Below are 24905 nucleotides of genomic sequence, written 5' to 3'. Positions count from 1 at the left end.
TTAATAAATTCTGCCCATCGTGTCTAATCAATATCACCCACCATAGCAGTTTCTACATAGCAGTACAAGCCATATCAGTTCCCACGTAGCAACATCAACCATAGCAGTGGCCATTTAGTAATACAATATACAGTGCGCAGGAGTGAAGAGTAACAAATACATTAACGGGCAATAGCATGGATGGCCCAAAGAGGTGTTGCTCTAAAATCTACACCAGCTACGAACTACTGTATATTTCAGCTATATTTTACGCCATGTTGTAGTAAATCTAATGGGCCACTAGCAGCACACCACCCACAGCTAAATCCTGCCTACTTTTTTTTTTAATTGCGAGGCCAATTTAAAATTTTTTAAAAAGTTGCAAATTTTTGTACAAAATAGCAGCGCGACATGGAATGTCATAAAGCATTGTGCAATTTAGCAGGCAGATTGGTACTAGAGTATAGGATGGGGGATGGTGCCTTTTGTATATTAATGAGTATCATAACATTATTTGGATTATTCTTAATTCTCAGATACCCGGCAATCCTAAAAGAGCTGGACCTGCTGGATAGAGAAACAGAAATGACTTTATTCAGCCTATATAAGTATAATGTTTCTGGAGTACAAGGAAGAGTCCCTAGAAATAGGGAGAGACGAGAAGCTAAAGAACCAATTATTTTCCCTCTTGAGAAGATACCTGTTGGAGAAAGTCTTCATAGGAAAGCCCGAAATGTTGTCCCCGAAGATGACGTGGTGGAAGTCAAACAACGAGCCTTTAACTTCGGCTTTAAGCTGGTAAGACTAAATAGAGGGACTGTGACTACCACCTAATTCAGTGTAAACCAAGGAATAACATGTTAACTATGTTACCACATAGTAGGTAAGGCCAAAAAAAGATATATGTCCATCCAGTTCAGCCTATTACCCGTCAATGTTGATCCAGAGGAAGGCAAAAAAAACCTCAATGAGGTAGAAGTCAATTTTCCCCATTTAACGGGAAAAAATTTCTTCCAGACTCCAATCTGGCAATCGGAATACTTCCTGGATCAACAATCCTTTTGAAGTTATTAATGATTATAACATGTAATATTGTATTGCTCAAGAAAGCCATCCTCGCCCCTCTTGAACTCTTCTATTGAATTTGTCATCACCACTTCCTCAGGCAGAGAGCTCCATAGTTTCACTGCTCTTGCTGTAAAGAACTCCCTTTTATGTTGATATAGAAACCTTCTTTCCTCTAGACATAGAGGACACCCCTTGTTACAGTCACAGTCCTTGGTATAAACAGACCATGGGAGAGATTTCTGTATTGTCCCCGATATATTTATACATAATTATTAGGTCGCCCCTCAGCCATCTTTTTTCTAAACTAAATAGTCTCAATTTGGATAACCTCCCTGGGTTTTGTAGTCCGCCCATTCCATTTATTACTTTAGTTGCCCGCCATTGTACCCAATCAAGCTCTGATATGTTCTTTTTGAGTACCGGTGCCCAAAACTGTTCACAATATTCCATGTGTGGTCTGACCAATGACTTGTAAAGAGGAAGAACAATGCTCCCATCATGCACCCCTAGACCTCTTTTGATGCACCCCATGATCCTATTTGCCTTGGCAGCGGCTGCCTGACACTGGTTGCTCCAGTTAAGCCTACAGTTAACTAAAAAATCCTAAGTCCTTTTCCATGTAAGTTTTACCTAGAGTGTTCAATTTAGAGTGTTCAGTTTAGAGTGCCTGATCTGAAGTACTTAAGGTGTCTGATTTAAACTATTCAATATAGGGTGCTTGATTTGGAGCATCTGATTTGCAGTGCCCAGAGTGTCTGATTTATAGTGCACAGTGTCCAATTTAGAGTGCCTGATTTTAAGTGTCTAGAGTCCGATTTAGAGTGCCTGATCTAGAATGTCCAATGTTTTATCCAGAACAATCTGGGAGTGAAAAGTTAGGAAAGTCAGGTAGCAAGACCTAGGGATATTTCTAAATGAAGTTTGGTAGCAAGAACTAACAATCCAATTTTAAGTCTAACTTTAAGGTTATGACAAAGTTTTGGTTGACCCAAAAGTCTAATTTGCCAGAACAAGAACGTTCTGGAGATCTTCTTTGGTCCACTACTTAAGCTGAACACTGAGCTGGTATTATAACATGATTCCCGAGTGGTTATGAGTCATGAGGTACGAAATACTCCAACTCACAACTTCCAGGGATCACAAATACAGTCTCTGTTACATGTATGGACAATTTGGTCATCAGTAAATAACAAATGGCTTTGATGAAGAAAGTCATAAGATAACTTGTGTAAAAACTACAGTAGAAGGGCTCAGTCACACGGGCGCCGATGCGCCCGTGTGACTGCAGCCAGCAGACAGCCGTACCTGAAGACGGACGTCTCTCTGCAGCGCTGGCAGGAAGAACATGTGACCGGCTTCATTGCCGGTCATGTGTTTTTTCATCAGCGCTGGAGAGAGACGGCCGTCTTCAGGTACGCCCGTCTTCTAACTGTCAGTCACATGGGCGCATTGGCACCGGTGTACGGGTGCCAATGTGCCCGTGTGACTGAGCCCGAAAGCTCATGGTCAATAAATACTGCTATGAGCAGAGTCAATTTATTCTGTCTTCAGATGGGGGAGTCCATCTATTGATGGCCCTTTCCTCAAGTGTAGACAATCTTGCATTTCTACTGATCAGGCCAAAACCCCGAAAGAGCTGTATGTAAAGGATATCATGGTTTGACTTACTTGTTTAGTCATGCCGTAAGGCCTGTTTAAAGGTTAGATATTGAATTATAGGATAGCTGCCTTTCAATAGGTGGTGCTGTGGATGATTATTTCATTGCTTATTTGCATAGCTTTTTCCCAAGGAACATTGCAAAACCTATAAGACTCCCTACACTCTTATAGTTCTCTCCACAAGGAGAAACATTATAGCCAGGCAAACCTATCCTGGTGATAATCATGCTATGGCTAAGTGGACCAACCTGTTATTCAGCAGGTGTCCCTAATACAGTGATCGTTCTGTGTAAATTACTGCGTAATTTAGGGTATGCGAAATGCGTTAGTTGTTATCCAGTGTGCAATTTCAATCCTAAGATAATAAACTCCTGCTTTTATAGATGTTCATGGTGCTGGACTTTCTTCTTAAAGTTGGGTTATATTTTTTCAAGATATCCCTATCACACAACGCTTCTGTCTGTTATTAAGGAAGTGAAGGTCCTGCTAAAGCTGGTGCTAGCCAACAATAAGCAGTGATCTAAGTTTTTTGGTGGAGAGTCGCTGTGTGGAAGGGTATGGTAAATTACACAGTAATATACACTGAACGATCACTGCATTAGGGACACCTACTCAATAACGGGTTGGTCTACTTTTTTGGGCAATTATGGCTTTTAAACATTGTGGAACAGAGGTGGCGAACATCCCCCATACTTAACTTGCCCCATGCCCGCAGCAGCAGCTCTGTCAGCTGGCGCACATTTTGTGGATAAGTGGGAGCGGATCTCAAAGCACTTTTCAGCATATTCTAAACATGTTCAATTAGGTTACCGTTTGGTGAGTTTGTGGGCCAAGGCAGTGTGGAGAATTCACTGTTGTGTTCCTCCAACCACTCCCTAGAGATCCGAGCCCGATGACACAGAACATTGTTCTGTTCAAAGATGGCACTGTGGTCAGGGAAAACTTCCTGAAGATATGGGTGCAGATGGTCAGCTAACAGCTCCTTGTAGTGTTCACCATTCAAGGTTTGTGGTATGAATCCCAGCAGTGCTCCCATGGGATAAGGCTTCATGCTGCTTATGCCAGAGGTAGACCCAGCCATCGATATGGTTCATCTGGAAATGGAACTCGTCTCTCCAGAGGACTTTCTGTTATGTCCAAGGTCCATTGATGTCTTGCCTGGGCCCATGTGATGTGTTGTTGGCAATTCCGTGGGGTCATCAGGTGTACTTTTTTCAGTCTTCAACTATTGAACCCGAGTCTATATAAGGTACACCACATGGTCATTATAGAGGTTTGCCTAACTTCCCCGTTGTTGTAATGCTGCATCAGTTGGTCCCCTGTGATACGTCATTGCTAAGATACCAGATGTGCTATCTGATGCTTGCCTCTAGGATCAACCACATATTGCTTGTCACTGTGTGATCTGTTAGATGTCTGTCCATGGTTCAACCAGTCTTGGTACTATCTTTTACCATGATTCAGGAGTAGCGAGCAAGTGCGACTATTTCAGAAATACTGGCACCACACCTCCGGGCACCAACAATCTGCCTGCTTTCAAAGTCACTCAAGAAGCCACATTTACCAATGACTGCCAAATGTTGCCATCTGATATGTAGAGAAGTCAGCATGCTATCTGATAGCAGAACATGACTAGGCTGTCACATGGTACTGCGTTACTGATCACAAGATGCCACATGCCAGCTGTTCCTAATGCAGTGATCCTTCAATGTATATAAAACCCCAACTGTGGTAAAAAAAAAACTATGATTGATCAAGCCAATGTTTTTGGAACATTAAAGCTTTTTTCCATAGACTTACTGGAGATGTTTTCCTCGTAGTGTAATGAAACAAAAGGGGACTGTTTCTACAAGACCTACAGCTCAGGAGTTGATGCCATCCGGGAATGGTATCGTTTTCGATATATTAACATCCTGGCTACAGTAAACGATCACGGTGACGCCTCCGGGGAACAACTGGAGAACTTCATATATGCCTGTAGATTTAATGAGGAGCACTGCCTGAAAGACGGGTAAGTAGCGGAAAACCTGAGTTGGTATAAGACGTCTGCCTTTGCATTTTACATATGCACTATAAGGCCAAATATATGTGACCACCCCTCCTTATTATTGAGCTCAGGTGTTTTAGTCACACCTATTGCAAATCGTTCCATAAAATTATGTACATCTATGTGTACTCTCCATAGATATAAACATTGATGGTAGTAGTGGTCATATTGAAGAACTCAAAGAATTTAACTCTTTGGCAACATCCAACATTCATGTAGGTTGTGGGGGCCTCCAGGGCTGCCATGAATGTCAGCCTATTAAGCCATGCCTGTGGCATGCTTTAATAGAGCGTCTGTCAAAATTCTATAGTATTGCAGTATACTGCATAAGCAACCAAAAAATTGCATGGTCAAGTCCCCCTTGGGGCAAAAAGGCAAAGATAAGTAAAAAAAAAAGGTTTTTAATAATTACAAAAACTCATAATTTTTGGTGGTTCGCTGTTGGGCATACCGCTGTGGATAAAGATTTTTGCTGAGTTGCATTTTACCTTTTTACTGTTAATATATGACTATGTACAGTGCCAGATGTCAGCTGCAGGGCTGTGAAGCACAGAAGGACCTTCATAAAGTCCGGTCCTCAACCCCATCGAACACTTATTAGGATGAATTGGAACAGCAATTGTGAGCCAGATCTTCTCCCACATATTTTTGCTCATATACTGTACATAGGTTTTTCTAGTAGGTTGCATTTCCTGAACTCATGTCCTTATTTTAGGGGATCCATTCTTTGATTTGCAGAAATGTGGACGGTATTATTCAACATGCTGCTACATGTAATGTCAGCTTTGCTACCATCTGATCCATTAAACAGCAACATCGAAAGTGAAGATTACAAAATAATATTTTTTTGCTTTTACCACCATGCCTGTGGCATGCTTTAATAGAGCATCTGTCAAAATTCTATAGTATTGCAGTATACTGCATAAACAATCAAAAAATTGCATGGTCAAGTCCCCCTTGGGGCAAAAAGGCAAAAATAAGTAAAAGAAAAGATTTTTAATAATTACAAAAACTACTAAATATAAAATGTTTAAAAAACCATAACCATATTTAAAGTTAAAATATCAAAGCAAAAACATCAAACATATTTGGTATGGCCACATCCATAAAACTCCGATCTAATAAAATAACACATAACTTATACGGCAAAGTTAACGTTATCAGAAAAAACAGAAGACCATAATTACTCTTTTTGGTCGTCCTGTCTCTTGGAAAAAAGTAATTAAAAAGTGACCAAAAACACGCATGTATCCATAACTGTCCTTCAAGAAACAAGCTGTCCCATCGATGGAAAAAAAATTATGAGGGTAAGAAGATAGCGAGAGAAAATAAGTTAAACGGTTTTTTTTAATTACAACTTCAAAAAAACTATATAAATTGCGTATTGCTCTTATCGTACTGACTGACAGAATAAAGTTAGCAGCTCATTTTTGCTGCAGTGAGTACACCATACAAACAAGACCCCCCTCCCAAAAATGGCGTAATTGTGTTTTGTTTTTTTTCAGTTTTATACCACTTAAAAATTTTTCAGTTTTTTTTAGGCTTGACGATGCATTAAATGGTACAATTGAAAAATACAACTCTTCCTGCAAAAAAAATAAGCTCTCCAACAGCTATGCTGACTAAAAATTAAAAAAACTATGATTTTCTTTGAAAGTGTGGCACCTTTGTCACATAATTGGAAATGTCACTAACTATCTGCTACATCTGCCTCTGTCAGCTATAAGGGCTATTAAAAAGGGAACCTGTCATCACTTATAAGCATCATTAATAGAGATAAGCGAGCGTACTTGGTTCGGGTGTTTTTGCACTCGAGCACCGCTTTTTCCGAGTAACTGACTACTCGGAAGAAAAGATTCGGAGGGCGCCGGGGGTGAGCAGGGGGTTGCAGAGGGGAGAGGGGGGGGGGAGAGAGCTCCACCCTGTTCCCCACTGCTACCCCCTGCTCCACCACGCCGCCCCCCGGCGCCCCCCGAATCTTTTCGTCCGAGTAGTCAGTTACTCGGAAAAAGCGGTGCTCGAGTGCAAAAACACCCGAACCAAGTACGTTCGCTCATCTCTAATCATAAAGCTAAGGTGCTCTTAGAACAGGTCTTGCGGGGTCCATGGATGTGCCTTGCATACTTACCTGGCTCCCTGTTCCCACTCTGGCACCAATGAAAGTGGCTGCACAAACACTGCAGCGGATGCATCTCTGCAGGCGGTGCATGTGTACACATACTGTTCTCTATGGCTGCGCGCACAGCATGCAGAGATGAGTTTGCTGCACTGTTCACATGCTGGTTCCCATACGTGACATAGCATGATTAAGACTTAATTTTTTGACAAAGCACGTAGGTCCGCGTTCGCACATGAGCACTTTTTTCCCTTTTTATGGATATAGTCTAATAAAGATACATATTTTATTAGAGGTGCTGGAGCTATATACATTGCATTTTGCATACTGCGTTCCTGAGAAATTGATTTTGCGCCGCTTTCCTTACGCTTTCCTTTTTGGGGGTTGGCTGTTGGGCATACCGCTCTGGATAAAGATTTTTGCTGAGTTGCATTTTACCTTTTTACTGTTTGTTTATATATGACTATGTACGGTGCCAGATGTCAGCTGCAGGGCTGTGAAGCACAGAAGGACCTTCATAAAGTCCGGTCCTCAACCCCATCAAACACTTATTAGGATGAATTGGAACAGCAATTGTGAGCCAGATCTTCTCCCACATATTTTTGCTCATATAATGTCAGCTTTGCTACCATCTGATTCATTAAACAGCAACATCGAAAGTGAAGATTACATTGTGAAGATTACAAAATAATATTTTTTTGCTCTTACCACCAGAAATTTCTCACATTTTCACCATCCCATCTATGGAAACTGCTACACATTCAACCACAATCGCTCTGAAAGTGAAACATGGACCTCCTCTATGCCGGGGATGAAAAATGGTGTGTCATCATTCTATCTATATGAAGCAAGATTATACTGTTATACTAAGTACAAGAATATAACTACTATAATACTGCTCCTATGTACAAGAATATAACTACTATAATACTGCTCCCTATGTACAAGAATATAACTACTATAATACTGCCTCCTATGTAGAAGAATATAACTACTATAATACTGCCCCCTATATACAAGAATATAACTACTATAATACTGCTCCCATGTTGAAGAATATAATTACTATAATACTGCCCCTTATGTACAAGAATATAACTACTATAATACTGCCCCCTATGTACAAGAATATAACTACTATAATACTGCCCCCTATGTACAAGAATATAACTACTATAATGCTGCCCCTATGTACAAGAACATAACTACTATAATAGTGTCCGCTATGTACAAGAATACAACTACTATAGGGGCAGTATTATAATACTGCTGCCTATGTACAAGAATATAACTACTATAATACTGCCCCCTATGTACAAGAATATAACTACTATACTACTGCCCCCTATGTACAAGAATATAACTACTATAATACTGCCCCCTATGTACAAGAATATAACTACTATAATACTGCCCCTATGTACAAGAATATAACTACTATAATACTGCCCCCTATGTACAAGAATATAAATACTATAATACTGCCCCCTATGTACAAGAATATAACAGCTATAATACTGCCCCTATATACAAGAATATAACTACTATAATACTGCCCCTATGTACAAGAATATAACTACTATAATATTGCCCCCTATGTACAAGAATATAAATACTATAATACTGCCCCCTATGTACAAGAATATAACAGCTATAATACTGCCCCTATATACAAGAATATAACTACTATAATACTGCCCCCTATGTACAAGAATATAACTACTATAATACTGCCCCTATGTACAAGAATATAACTACTATAATACTGCCCCCTATGTACAAGAATATAAATACTATAATACTGCCCCCTATGTACAAGAATATAAATACTATAATACTGCCCCCTATGTACAAGAATATAACCACTATAATACTGCCTCCTATGTATAAGAATATAAATACTATAATGCTGCCCCCTATGTACAAGAATATAACTACTATAATACTGCTGTCTATGTACAAGAATATAACTACTATAATACTGCCTCCTATGTAGAAGAATATAACCACTATAATACTGCCTCCTATGTATAAGAATATAAATACTATAATACTGCCCCCTATGTACAAGAATATAACAGCTATAATACTGCCCCTATATACAAGAATATAACTACTATAATACTGCCCCCTATGTACAAGAATATAACTACTATAATACTGCCCCTATGTACAAGAATATAACTACTATAATACTGCCCCCTATGTACAAGAATATAAATACTATAATACTGCCCCCTATGTACAAGAATATAAATACTATAATACTGCCCCCTATGTACAAGAATATAACCACTATAATACTGCCTCCTATGTATAAGAATATAAATACTATAATGCTGCCCCCTATGTACAAGAATATAACTACTATAATACTGCTGTCTATGTACAAGAATATAACTACTATAATACTGCCTCCTATGTAGAAGAATATAACCACTATAATACTGCCTCCTATGTATAAGAATATAAATACTATAATGCTGCCCCCTATGTACAAGAATATAACTACTATAATACTGCCCCCTATGTACACGAATATAACTACTATAATACTGCTCCTATGTAGAAGAATATAACTGCTATAATACTGCCCCTATATACAAGAATAGAACTACTATAATACTGCTCCTATGTTGAAGAATATAACTACTATAATACTGTCTCCTATATACAAGAATATAACTGTTATAATACTGCCCCCTATGTACAAGAATATAACTACTATAATACTGCCTCCTATGTACAAGACTATAACTACTATAATACTGCCCCCTATGTACAAGAATATAAATACTATAATGCTGCCCCCTATGTACAAGTATATAACTACTATAATACTGCCCCCTATGTACACGAATATAACTACTATAATACTGCTCCTATGTAGAAGAATATAACTGCTATAATACTGCCCCCTATATACAAGAATAGAACTACAATAATACTGCTCCTATGTTGAAGAATATAACTACTATAATACTGTCTCCTATGTACAAGAATATAACTACTATAATACTGCCCCTATGTACAGGAATATAACTACTATAATACTGCCCCTATGTACAAGTATAGAGCTACTATAATACTGCCCCTATGTACAAGAATAGAGCTACTATAATACTGCCCTTCTATGTACAAGAATATAACTACTATAATACTGCCCCCTATGTACAAGACTATAACTACTATAATACTGCTTCCTATGGTCAAGAATATAACTACTATAATACTGCCCACTATATACAAGAATATAACTACTATAATACTGCCCCTATGTACAAGAATATAACTACTATAATACTGCCCCCTTTGTACAAGAATATAACTACTATAATACTGACCCTATGTACAAGAATATAACTACTATAATACTGCCCCTATGTACAAGTATAGAGCTACTATAATACTGCCCCTATGTACAAGAATATAACTACTATAATACTGCCCTCTATGTACAAGAATATAACTACTATAATACTGCCCCCTATGTACAAGAATATAACAGCTATAATACTGCCCCTATATACAAGAATATAAATACTATAATACTGCCCCCTATGTACAAGAATATAACTACTATAATACTGCCCCTATGTACAAGAATATAACTACTATAATACTGCCCCCTATGTACAAGAATATAACTACTATAATACTCCTCCTATGTACAAGAATATAAATACTATAATACTGCCCCCTATGTACAAGAATATAACCACTATAATACTGCCTCCTATGTATAAGAATATAAATACTATAATGCTGCCCCCTATGTACAAGAATATAACTACTATAATACTGCTGTCTATGTACAAGAATATAACTACTATAATACTGCCTCCTATGTAGAAGAATATAACCACTATAATACTGCCTCCTATGTATAAGAATATAAATACTATAATGCTGCCCCCTATGTACAAGAATATAACTACTATAATACTGCCCCTATGTACAAGAATATAACTACTATGATACTGCCCCTATGTACAAGAATATAACTGCTATAATACTGCCCCTATATACAAGAATAGAACTACTATAATACTGCTCCTATGTTGAAGAATATAACTACTATAATACTGTCTCCTATATACAAGAATATAACTGTTATAATACTGCCCCCTATGTACAAGAATATAACTACTATAATACTGCCTCCTATGTACAAGACTATAACTACTATAATACTGCCCCCTATGTACAAGAATATAAATACTATAATGCTGCCCCCTATGTACAAGTATATAACTACTATAATACTGCCCCCTATGTACACGAATATAACTACTATAATACTGCTCCTATGTAGAAGAATATAACTGCTATAATACTGCCCCCTATATACAAGAATAGAACTACAATAATACTGCTCCTATGTTGAAGAATATAACTACTATAATACTGTCTCCTATGTACAAGAATATAACTACTATAATACTGCCCCTATGTACAGGAATATAACTACTATAATACTGCCCCTATGTACAAGTACAGAGCTACTATAATACTGCCCCTATGTACAAGAATAGAGCTACTATAATACTGCCCTTCTATGTACAAGAATATAACTACTATAATACTGCCCCCTATGTACAAGACTATAACTACTATAATACTGCTTCCTATGGTCAAGAATATAACTACTATAATACTGCCCACTATATACAAGAATATAGCTACTATAATACTGCCCCTATGTACAAGAATATAACTACTATAATACTGCCCCCTTTGTACAAGAATATAACTACTATAATACTGCCCCTATGTACAAGAATATAACTACTATAATACTGCCCCTATGTACAAGTATAGAGCTACTATAATACTGCCCCTATGTACAAGAATATAACTACTATAATACTGCCCCCTATGTACAAGAATATAACTACTATAATACTGCCCCTATGTACAAGAATATAACTACTATAATACTGTCGCCTATGTACAAGAATATAACTACTATAATACTGCCCCCTATGTACAAGAATAGAGCTACTATAATACTGCCCCTATGTACAAGAATATAACTACTATAATTCTGCCCCTATGTACAAGAATATAACTACTATAATACTCCTCCTATGTACAAGAATATAACTACTATAATACTGCTCCTATTTACAAGAATATAACTACTATAATACTGCCTCCTATGTACAAGAATATAACTACTATAATACTGCTCCTATTTACAAGAATATAACTACTATAATACTGCCTCCTATGTACAAGAATATAACTACTATAATACTGCCCCCTATGTATAAGAATATAACTACTATAATACTGCTCCTATGTACAAGAATATAACTACTATAATACTGCTCCTATTTACAAGAATATAACTACTATAATACTGCCTCCTATTACAAGAATATAACTACTATAATACTGCCCCCTATGTATAAGAATATAACTACTATAATACTGCTCCTATGTACAAGAATATAACTACTATAATACTGCTCCTATTTACAAGAATATAACTACTATAATACTGCCCCCTATGTACAAGAATATAACTACTATAATACTGCCCCCTATGTACAAGAATATAACTACTATAATACTGCCCCCTATGTACAAGAATATAACTACTATAATACTGCCTCTAAGAGGACATAATATAGTTGACTCAAGATTTCACTTCTTTATCTTTCAGGATTAACCCTTGTCCTGCGCACAGAGCAGCACGATTATATTCCATTACTGTCCTCTGTTGCTGGTGCGCGTGTCATGGTCCACGGTCACAGGGAACCAGCTTTCATGGGTGAGGGTGGGTTTAACATCCAGCCTGGAGTGGAGACTTCTATTGGCATGAAAAAAGTAGGTTCAACACAAAAATTCACATATAATGTCATAAATATAATTAAATGGAAATAACAGATAATTTTATAAAGAAAGTGTGACTAATAAGGTCTTACTAGACAGACGTGGAGCTGGTTTGAGTAATCCTTTCTGCCTCCCAGCACAGAGCCCTTCCTGCCCCATGCTTAAGAGTCTTGCATTTTCTGACAGATAGCTATGGACTCGTATAATTTCTCACTTTTTCTCGCCTTATTGATCCAATTTCTTTGTATATTTAAGTGATGAACCTGTTTGTTAGAATACAGAGTTGTAGATTAATTGGGGGCTATTGCCTTAATGATGAGCTAAAAGAGACCATCAGAAGATACTGATTTTCCTTATGGAGAGAGATGCAGCTGACAGGGAAAAATGTAGGTAAATTTGATGCAAAACGTGTGTTTTTAGCAAAGAAACCACATTGTACACACATGACCTACATCGCACTTGCCTGTGTGAAGACAGCCCTAGGGTAATCATGTTTAGCGCTGACGACTGATCATCACCTTACACTGTATAATTCTCATATATCGGACATATCCAGCACTTCCTGTATGTAATATTTAGCTTGATTATCTCATCAACAGGAAACAATCAGCCGCCTCGGTGGGGTCTACAGCGACTGCACAGAAGATGGCAGCGACATTGACGTGCAGGACTTATTCAACAGTGCGTATACTCAGCAGGTAATATCATATCCACTTTGGTACAAGTAAAGCTTAAGGCCGCTTTCAGACGGGCGACAAATCGTGCGATTTTATCGCATGTGACCACCACAAATCGCATGTATGTGAAGCCCATGCTTTCCAATTAGCTCTTTAGCATTAGCGATGTTTTGTAGGCTGCTATACTGCGAGGAAAAGAGTTTGAAAAATCGCTATATGTTCTATTCTTGCATGAGAACGGGACATGTAAGGGGTTTTTCACACGACCGTGTTTGCGCAGGTATTACGCTTGCAAAATCTGCGTGCGCTAAAGACAGAGAAGAGACCCGCTGATGTGTTTTCTGCAGCAAAAGTGTCATAGGCGTCTATGGAGGGTGCAAAAATACACAAGGGGAAGGGTGTGACACTGCGCAAAAAGCAGGGGAAAGAAGACAGCGGAACCTTATTAGACTTAAATAGCCATTAAATCCACAGAAAGGATGCGAAGTGGTCTTGCGTGTGCAAAAAGAACTATGCGCCGTGATGTGCGCAAATGCACCTCTTTAGGGCGATTGTCAATAAGACTTTGTAATGTTAAAAATGCATCGCGAGTTGGTGCTTTGCGACTTTTGTGCGATGCGTTTTTAACAATAGAAAGTCCCATTGACATTCGCATTTAAAAAAACGCAAGTGGGAAGGAGCCCTTAAACCTTGCTCATGCACAAATGTGCTGTGGCAAGCGTTTTTGTGCATAGGCTCGTGTGAAGCCACCCTAATGTGCAGTGTCCTGCACTACATATAGACGGGGTGTCCGTGTGCTGTGCAATGCATGCTGCGTCCGAGGATCTCGGGCGTAACTTGCTCTCGTTTGAATACAGCCTCACTGACGAGAGGATTGTTCCACCGCTATACACTACCGTTCAAAAGTTTGGGGTCACCCAAACAATTTTGTGTTTTCCATGAAAAGTCACACTTATTCACCACCATGCGTTGTGAAATGAATAGAAAATAGAGCCAAGACATTGACAAGGTTAGAAATAATGATTTGTATTTGAAATAACATTGTTTTTACATCAAACTTTGCTTTCGTCAAGGAATCCTCCTTTTGCAGCAATTACAGCTTTGCACACCTTTGACATTCTAGCTGTTAATTTGTTGAGGTAAGCTTGTGAAATTGCACCCCACGCTTCTAGAAGCATCTCCCACAAGTTGGATTGGTTGGATGGGCACTTCTGGCGTACCATACGGTCAAGCTGCTCCCACAACAGCTCAATGGGGTTTAGATCTGGTGACTGCGCTGGCCACTCCATTACCGATAGAATACCAGCTGCCTGCTTCTGCTGTAAATAGTTCTTGCACAATTTGGAGGGGTGTTTAGGGTCATTGTCCTGTTGTAGGATGAAATTGGTTCCAATCAAGCGCTGTCCACTGGGTATGGCATGGCGTTGCAAAATGGAGTGATAGCCTTCCTTATTCAGAATCCCTTTTACCCTGTACAAATCTCCCACCTTACCAGCACCAAAGCAACCCCAGACCATCACATTACCTCCACCATGCTTAACAGATGGCGTCAGGCATTCTTCCAGCATCTTTTCATTTGTTCTGCATCTCACAAACGTTCTTCTTTGTGATCCAAACACCTCAAACTTGGATTCATCCGTCCACAACACTTTTTTCCAGTCTTCCTCTGTCCAATGTCTGTGTTCTTTTGCCCATCTTAATCTTTTTCTTTTATTGGCCAGTCTCAGATATGACTTTTTCTTTGCCACTCTGCCCTGAAGCCCAAAATCCCGCAGCCGCCTCTTCACTGTAGATGTTGACACTGGTGTTTTGCGGGTACTATTTAATGAAGATGCCAGTTGGGTACCTGTGAGGCGTCTGTTTCTCAAACTAGAGACTCTAATGTGCTTATCTTCTTGCTTAGTTGTGCAACGCGGCCTCCCACTTCTTTTTCTACTCTGGTTAGAGCCTGTTTGTGCTGTCCTCTGAAGGGAGTAGTACACACCGTTGTAGGAAATCTTCAATTTCTTAGCAATTTCTCGCATGGAATAGCCTTCATTTCTAAGAACAAGAATAGACTGTCGAGTTTCAGATGAAAGTTCTTTTTTTCTGGCCATTTTGAGCGTTTAATTGACCCCACAAATGTGATGCTCCAGAAACTCAATCTGCTCACAGGAAGGTCAGTTTTGTAGCTTCTGTAACGAGCTAGACTGTTTTCAGATGTGTGAACATGATTGCACAAGGGTTTTCTAATCATCAATTAGCCTTCTGAGCCAATGAGCAAACACATTGTACCATTAGAACACTGGAGTGATAGTTGCTGGAAATGGGCCTCTATTCACCTTTGTAGATATTGCACAAAAAAACAGGCATTTGCAGCTAGAATAGTCATTTACCACATTAGCAATGTATAGAGTGCATTTGTTTAAAGTTAGGACTAGTTTAAAGTTATCTTCATTGAAAAGTACAGTGCTTTTCCTTCAAAAATAAGGACATTTCAATGTGACCCCAAACTTTTGAACAGTAGTGTATGTATTGTGTATGTGTAACATGTACGTAGTTGCAGCAACCGAGGAGCGGGCCCCAACCTAGGAGACAGCGGGGTAGAGTTTTGGCCTGTCATGGTGGGTCTACCGTCTCCCACCCGGAGGGTAACCAGGGACACATCCAAGGGGCCGAGGGCAGGCTATAACATGGGGAAACCCACTGGTGGATTACCTTAGTCCTTTTGCCACTCGTGACGCCACTGTCCCATCCTCTGCGGTGAATCCAGTTGTTAACAATTAACTGTCCACACACAGTGATTTAACTGTCAGAGCCAAACCAGGAACGGTCGGTGAAGCTCATTTACTTGCAATATGGTTATGTATAGTAATACACACCAGCAGGAAAACTCAAAGTGGTGTGACAGGGAGGATTTACAGGTGGTCAGGAGAAAACCACAGTCCTGTTATCTGTGGGTTCTGATACTGGTAACACTCTTCCTTCTCTCTCCAGCTCTTTACCGGTCATCACTCACATTTGGAAAGGGGTACGCTGCATGAGGGCTCCTCATTCTCTCTCTTTCACTCTCTCTCAGTGCTTAGGGGTAACACTGGCATCTCCTGGGTACAATAGGCCCAGGGTAGGCTTTGGATTCCTCTCCGCCTCTTCCATTCCGAACCACACAGAACCAAAGGTCTCTGTCTGGCCCACTTGCAGAAGCTCCAAGCACTCCTCTCTCTTGCAAGGTTTAGAATCAACGTTCTCTGACTGGCTGACCTCAATCATGCACCTTGCAGAAACATATATACAAAGCATGATCACATGACTAACAAAAGATACATTTTCAGACATAACCCAGGCAGTAACCCATTCAGTGTTGCAGCTAGGCAATACACATCATATTCATACACAAAGAAGACACTAACAATACAATAAGCATGAGACAAATACATTCACACTGATGGAGGGGCCCCAATAACTCTGGGCCACTACACAGTACCCTGCAGAATATATAACAGTGCACTTTCCTGTATACAGCGGCTACAGTACATTGTTCCGCTTTTTGGCTTTAAGTTCACGTTTCACTGCTTCCACGACGTTGCTAAACTTCTGCATTCAGAGTGACCGTTCCATACATGTGAGCACTTTCACATCTACACGCTGTTCTATGGAGTCATGAAAATAGAGTCCCAGGTTATTAGATGTTGGCACCTGCAAATCCAAGTCCGGCTCTGGGGGACCGGCTGCCCACTGCCTCCTATAAATATGCATTACAGGCACTACGGGGTTCATGAGCGACTTACCTGCAACAGGCTCCCGAAGTGTCCTGTGGTAATTGGTCCTCCTAGGGGCGAAGCTAGAATAGCTGCAAAGGATGCGGTCACACCCCGGCCTTATATGCTTAGGGCTCATTCACACGAGTGGCAGTTTAACGCTTACATAACCACGCTAAAGCACCGTGGCTATCTGAGCATTAAATCGTGTGAACGAATAGCAGATGTGAGCACATTCCCCTATGCCACTTCCCCTCCAGCCCCCTCTCTTCACTGGCAGGCTCCCATAGGAGGGCTCGTTTTTATGCGACACATTGTATTTATTGGTGCCATTTCACATATCGTATAATGTATTGAAAAACTTCAAGACTAGAGATGAGCGAGCACCAAAATGCTCGGGTGCTCGTTACTCGAGTCGAACTTCCTGCGATGCTGGAGGGTTCGTTTCGAGTAACGAACCCCATTGAAGTCAATGGGCGACCTGAGCATTTTTGTATGGGACCTATGCTCTGCTAAGGTTTTCATTTGTGAAAATCTGGGAAATTCAAGAAAGTGATGGGAACGACACAGAAACGGATAGGGCAGGCGAGGGGCAACATGTTGGGCTGCATCTCAAGTTCCCAGGTCCCACTATTAAGCCACAATAGCGGCAAGAGTGGGCCCCCCCCCCAACAATTTTTACTTCTGAAAAACCCTCATTAGCAAGACATACCTTAGCTAAGCACCACACTACCTCCAACAAAGCACAATCACTGCCTGCATGACACTCTGCTGCCACTTCTCCTGGGTAACATGCTGCCCAACCGCCCATTTCAGTAATAGTAGCAGTCAAGACAGGCCCCAGTAACAATTCCAAAGCAGCGGTATAGGGGGAGCACAGTATTAGTTCCATTTCAGTAGTAGTAGCAGTCTGGACAGGCCCCAGTAACATATCACTAGCAACAGTATAGGGGGAGCACAGTATTAGTTCCATTTCAGTAGTAGTTGCAGTCTAGACAGGCCCCAGTAACATATCACTAGCAGCAGTATAGGGGGAGCACAGTATTAGTTCCATTTCAGTAGTAGTAGCAGTCTGGACAGGCCCCAGTAACATATCACTAGCAGCAGTATAGGGGGAGCACAGTATTAGTTCCATTTCAGTAGTAGTAGCAGTCTAGACAGGCCCCAGTAACAATTCCAAAGCAGCGGTATAGGGGGAGCACAGTATTAGTTCCATTTCAGTAGTAGTTGCAGTCTAGACAGGCCCCAGTAACATATCACTAGCAGCAGTATAGGGGGAGCACAGTATTAGTTCCATTTCAGTAGTAGTAGCAGTCTGGACAGGCCCCAGTAACATATCACTAGCAGCAGTATAGGGGGAGAACAGTATTAGTTCCATTTCAGTAGTAGTAGCAGTCTAGACAGGCCCCAGTAACATATCACTAGCAGCAGTATAGGGGGAGCACAGTATTAGTTCCATTTCAGTAGTAGTAGCAGTCTAGACAGGCCCCAGTAACAATTCCAAAGCAGCAGTATAGGGGGAGCACAGTATTAGTTCCATTTCAGTAGTAGTAGCAGTCTAGACAGGCCCCAGTAACATATCACTAGCAGCAGTATAGGGGGAGCACAGTCTTAGTTCCATTTCAGTAATAGTAGCAGTCAAGACAGGCCCCAGTCACAATTCCAAAGCAGCAGTATAGGGGGAGCACAGTATTAGTTCCATTTCAGTAGTAGCAGTCAAGACAGACCACAGTAACATTCCCATTGCAGCAGTTTAGGGAGATAACAGTCTCTTTCACATTTCAGTAGTTGCAGTATAGACAAGGCCCCAGTTACATTTATGTAGCAAAAGTGTAGGCCTTAAGTATTTTGCTTCAATTTTTTAAAATGGTGAGGTGAAAAACCAGACAGACACCGTATGCAACGTATATATGTATACTCTTTCCCTCTGGAGGGATGACGGCGATCATGTAACGGACACAGCAGAGCCAGGAAACAATTATGCGCAAGCCTGCTGTAACGCTTAGCTGGGTAATAATGAGCGACTACTACCCCCAGCAGACATGCAGTAAACTGAAGACGGTCACAGGCAGCCCAAATATAGTATTTTTTTTCCAATTTTTGGGAAAAAGCCCACTGCCTATATAGCCTGTATATGGATTTCCCTGTTGGAGGATGACTGTGGTTATTGAAAGCACAGTGCAGCCAGAAAAAATTATGTGCAAGGCTGCAGTAACACCTAGCTGGGTATTACTGAGCGACTACTACCCCCAGCAGACACGCAGTAAACTGAACACGGTCACAGGCAGCCCAAAGATTTTTTTTTCCAATTTTTTTGAAAAAGCCCACTGCCTATATAGCCAGTATATCTCTTTCCCTGTACCACTGTCCCTGCCTCACCAGTACTGCCCCTATACTCAGTAAAATGACTGCAGACTGAGGACGCTATGGTATGCACGCCCGATATACAAAAAAAAAAAAAATTTGCAAAACTGCTAAAAGCAGCCTCAACAGTACTGCACATGGTCAGATGTGGCCCTAAGAAGGACCGTTGGGGTTCTTGAAGACGAAGATAACAGCCTAACACTCTCCCTATAGCAGCTACAGCAAGACGGCACTTTCCCTAATGTCTCTCAGCGTGCATCTGTGGCGAGCCGCGGCTGGCCCCAGTTTATATACTCGGGTGTCACCTGATCTCCCCAGCCACTCACTGCAGGGGGGTGGGATAGGGCTGGAACTTCACAGGAGGAAGTTGTAATACCTTTCCTGTCTTTCTATTGGCCAGAAAAGGGCGCAAATTTCTCAGGGAAGAAAATGGAAGTGACTCGAACACCACGTGGTGCTAGTCTCGAATAACGAGCATCTCGAGTACCCTAATGCTCGAGTGAGCATCAAGCTCGGACGAGTACGCTCGCTAATCTCTATTCAAGACATTTTCTGATCTTCATTACTTTTTTATCTTTTCACCAGTGGGGCTGTGTGACGACTTTTTTGGTATACTTTTTTTGACACTTATTGTAATTTTTATTGGTATCACTATGGGACACAAAAAACCTTTTGATCACTTTTTTTTTTTTGGTAGTAGGGTGACAAGAAAGCAGCAATTCTGGTGTTTTGGATTTTTTTCAGATGGCTTTCACTGTGGGGGATAAATAATTAAATATTTTATTAGTTCGGACTTTTACAGATGCGGCTTTACCAATGCTGCTTATTTTTTTACATGGAAGTTGGGAAAAAGGGATTTTTGAACTTTTAATATTTTTTGTTTTTCCCACTATTTAAAAAAAAATGAATTAAACTTATTTTCAGTCTTTTTTTTATTTTCCATAGAGGACTTGAACTTGTTACCATCTAATCAGTTATGTTATATACTGCAGTACTTCAGTATTGCAGTATATTGTATTGTTGCAGGCATTTTATTAAGCCCAGCGACAGGCACAGCTTAATAAGCAGAAATACATAGCAGCCCAGACTGCCATGACATACAAACAGCTGCCTGCGGGCAAACCTCTTATGATTCTAAAAATGCAGCTGCATCCCCCTCCTTCCCCTCCTCTATCTCTTCTATCTACTGTATTAAGGTGTCTTTACACAAGACGATTATCGCCCGAATAATCATTGGAAACCGTTAATTTGGGAAAAAATCATCCGATGTACACTTACTACCGACAGAGAAAGAAATCGCTCACCTGACGGTGAGAACTAAAAATCCAGCGGCTTTCAGCTCGTGTAAACAGGAGCCGCTGAATGTTTGAGCGACTCCTATTTACTACGATTAGAGGCAGGCACCAGGAACGATCCCCGACCGCTCCGCCCCTATTCATATCAACAATTATCCTTCCTGCGTAAAGCACAAGAGCGATAGTGGGGCAGTAGTCTGTTGGGTGGCTGTCAAATGCTTATGTGCCCCACGGTTCTCCTGTGTAAAGATACCTTAATATAAGACAATAGAACAAAGGGGCCTTCATACTAGACAGATTTCTTGAGAACTGAGGCGGTTTCTGAACAATACAGAGAGAAAGGGGAAATAAGGGTTGTTGGAAGGTGAGGGGGATACTGCATTTTAATTGGAGGCCTAATGAGGAGCCTTTGTTGCAGATTCTATTAAAATTCAGAATGAAATAGCACAGCATGCTGCATTATTTCATCTATGAGAATGCTGGAAAACATAACGTAAGCCAAAACAGGCCCCGTTATAATCAATGGAGTTTGTTTGGTGCTATTCGATTCAGTCACAGGATAGATCTGTTCCTGCCAGGGATTCTGTTTTCCTTTTCCAATTATGGAAATTAGATAGATAGATAGATAGATAGATAGATAGATAGATAGATAGATAGATAGATAGATAGATAGATAGGATAAAGCCCTCAGTGACTGACTCACCACTAATTCTCTAACTTCCTGGTGTCGTACAAACGTGAAATTTGGCAGGAGCATTCTTTCGGTTTTAAATAGGAAAAGTAAAGGGTCCAACTTGATTATTCAATGCTTATTGCAAAAGTAAGTGCACCCCTATGTAATGTAACTTCCTGGTGTCATACAAGCGTGAAATTTGCCATGACCATTCTTTACATCCTAATAGGAAAAGTAAAGGGGTCACAACTTCAATATTCAATTCTAAGCGAGAAAAACTGTGAAAATCTGTGATACCTGATATAGTTCTAGGGAAATGATTTGTATACTGAGGAGAATCCAACTCACCTCTATGTGTATATACTGAGGAGAATCTACCTCCCCTCTATGTGTATATACTGAGGAGAATATATATGACCTATATGTGTATATACTGAGAATATAACAGCTCTGTGTATATACTGAGGAGAATCTACCTCAACTCTATGTGTATATACTGAGGAGAATATAAATGACCTCAACGTGTATATACTGAGCAGAATGTACCTCACCTCTCTGCGTATATACTGAGGAGAATCTACCTCACCTCTGTGTGTATATACTGAGGAGAATATAAATGACCTCTATGTGTATATACTGAGGAGAATCTACCTCAACTCTATGTGTATATACTGAGGAGAATATAAATGACCTCAATGTGTATATACTAAGCAGAATCTACCTCACCTCTATGTGTATATACTGAGGAGAATCTACCTCACCTCTGTATGTATATACTGAGGAGAATCTACCTCAACTCTATGTGTATATACTGAGGAGAATATAAATGACCTCAATGTGTATATACTAAGCAGAATCTACCTCACCTCTATGTGTATATACTGAGGAGAATCTACCGCACCTCTGTGTGTATATACTGAGGAGAATATAAATGACCTCTATGTGTATATACTGCGCAGAATCTACCTCACCTCTATGTGTATATACGGAAAAAAATTGAGGAGAGTGGGAGGGGTGGCACATTCTGCAGAGGGACATCCGTACATGCAGCCTGAGGAGAATCTAACGGTCATCTATGTGTATACATATTTTATTTCTCCGTTCCTCTGAAGTAACCATGACTCCATAATTTTTTTACTAGTCTTCAACTAGTAGACATATAGTTATGGTCTAGTGTAGACATAAACTAAGGTCCATTCAAAATTGGATTTTTCTCCATTTAGCTTTCCAGATGGATGGCTTCACTTCTCAATGTCACCTCCTGCTGGACCAGGGTCTGTAAAATACACCCTGAGGCATATTTACTTAGATCTGCATTTCATTCCCCAGTCCAAGTAAATTATATGCCTGTGAAACGAATGTATTAAGAGGCGCAAGCTTCGTAATAAATTTGTTGCATTTGACATCATCTCGTGTTCCGATCTGTCTTAGGTTTCAGCTCTAATGTTTCACCACTTTCTGGCATAAATTACAGAACATCTGAAGGTCCTTGTCCCGTAATGGTAGGCCCCACCCACTTTTGCCAAAAAGTAGTGATGGCTTACATTGACCCCAAAAGTTTGGCACTGCAGCAAAAACTGTGACTTCTTGACTGCAAAATCATGGTGCAAGAGAGGTAATATGTAAATGACTCCGGGCTGTGCAGCATTGTTGGCAGTCAAAATCTTACACCAAGCACTGTGCAATAACCTACAATAAGGCTACATCTTCTGCAATGCGATGCAGCAGCGCACACCGACAATAGAACTGTATTTTAAAAGTTTTTACTTATAACTTTGCAATGCCATTAGCGTATCATTACACATCTGATAATGACCACTTTCCCCTCTTCCCCTTCTCTAGGTCTGTGTCCGTTCCTGCTTTCAGGCCGTCATGGTGGAGCGCTGCGGTTGTGCTTATGCCTTTTATCCTCTTCCTGCCGGAGCAGAGTTCTGTGATTTGAACAAGCACAAGAGCTGGGGTAAGAAGCAACACGAGGGGGATTGCAAAATACCACTAGTTCCCTGTTGAGGATTTGTTGCAATAAATTACGGTATGGAAACTGTGATTACATGTTCGCGGTTTTCAATGTTTTTTATATAACGAGAAAGTTTTAAAGTGACGCTCCGCCTTTAATTGATATTGGTGCTATAATCAGCAAACGTAGCATTTGTGCAATATCTCATCACTCCATTTTTGCAATTTTTGCTTCTTTGGAGTGTAGAAACTCCTGTGGCTTCTTGGAAACCATCAACAAGCAGGTTAGCTGTTGCTAATGTGTTTTTAAAATAATTTTTATTATGTATTTATGTTTATTTCATTGCTCCATTTGGTTATTATTAGTGTTGAGTGTTCATTGGAATATTCGGATCGGGAGTGCCAACCCCGATTCTTCCAAAAAAAAATCATGAATCAGGCCGGCCAATTCCGATTAAAATCAATGGTGATGGTCCATCTTCAAAGAATGTGGCTCAGTGGTTAGTACTGTCACCTTGCAGTGATTGGGTCCTAGGTTCAAATCCATTAGGGAAATATCTGCATGAACTTTGAAAAACCTCCATCCAGATGTTGCTTTTCATCAGATTTGAGCCTTGGACTTCAGTACTGCAAGACACTAGTAACTAAGCCAAAACACTTGCTCTTTCACCTAAATAGCAGGAGGAGAACAAGAAAAATAACCACAAAGTGAACAAAAACCTCCATCCACATGTTGCCCTTTGTCAGACTCGAACCTTTGGCCCCAGCGTTGCAAGGCAACTGAGCCACCATACTTCTTCATTTTTTCTTCTCCAGAGAGAAGAAAACCACTGATCCACCAAGCTTGTTCCTTGGCCTGGTTCTTCCTTCTCCAGAGAGGAAAGGGGAGGAGAAAGAGATTTTCTTCTTTTTCTCCTTCAGCTCCTTCTTCTCTTTCTTTCCCCTTTTTCTTCAAGAAAGAACAAGCCTAGCAGCTCAGTCATTAACACTGTTGCCTTATAGTAGTGGTTTCCTAGGATCAAATCTGACTAAGGACAACACATGCATGGACTTTGTATGTTCTCTTTGTGTTTCTCTTCTTTCTTCTCTTCCTCCAGAGAAGAATTATGGGAGACGAAGCATGGTGGCTCAGTTGTTAGCATTGCAGCCTTGCAGTGCTGGAATTCTAGATTCAAATTGGACCGACAGCAACATCTGAATGGAGTTTTTATGTTCTCTTTGTATTTGTTCTTCTTGTTCTTTTCCTCCTCTGGAGGTGAAACAAAAGTTGTGGTGGCTCAGTTGTTTGCACTGCTGCTTAGCAGTGCCTGGAGATCTAGGTTCAAAGTATACCAAGGACAACATCTGAATGGGGTTTTTCAAAGTCCTTGCAGATGATGTCCTTTATGGGATTTAAACCTACATCCCCAGCATTGAAAGGTAATAGTGATAACCACAGAGCCACAGTCATTAAAAACACAAACTTACTGGAAATTCGCTTTTTGTTAACAATC

The 24905-nt window shown here is 40.3% G+C and overlaps 2 protein-coding genes across 2 annotated transcripts in view; one reads left to right on the top strand and one right to left on the bottom strand.

Moving 5' to 3' along the window:
• Window positions 1-24905, bottom strand: part of TAPBPL (TAP binding protein like) — a 351854-nt gene that overhangs the window by 193575 nt on the left and 133374 nt on the right. The gene's annotated exons all lie outside the window — the stretch shown is intronic.
• Window positions 1-24905, top strand: part of SCNN1A (sodium channel epithelial 1 subunit alpha) — a 97300-nt gene that overhangs the window by 19305 nt on the left and 53090 nt on the right. Inside the window, exons 3-8 of the mRNA XM_066601301.1 lie at window positions 516-777; window positions 4527-4717; window positions 7584-7690; window positions 12541-12704; window positions 13310-13408; window positions 23299-23416. Coding sequence (XP_066457398.1) covers window positions 516-777; window positions 4527-4717; window positions 7584-7690; window positions 12541-12704; window positions 13310-13408; window positions 23299-23416 — 941 coding nt within the window. The remainder of the gene's footprint in view (window positions 1-515; window positions 778-4526; window positions 4718-7583; window positions 7691-12540; window positions 12705-13309; window positions 13409-23298; window positions 23417-24905) is intronic.

Source organism: Eleutherodactylus coqui, chromosome 4 (assembly GCF_035609145.1).
Source record: "Eleutherodactylus coqui strain aEleCoq1 chromosome 4, aEleCoq1.hap1, whole genome shotgun sequence".
NCBI classification, from domain to species: domain Eukaryota; kingdom Metazoa; phylum Chordata; class Amphibia; order Anura; family Eleutherodactylidae; genus Eleutherodactylus; species Eleutherodactylus coqui.
Note: the sequence above shows the minus strand (reverse complement) of the source record. Positions and strands in the feature narration are given on the sequence as shown.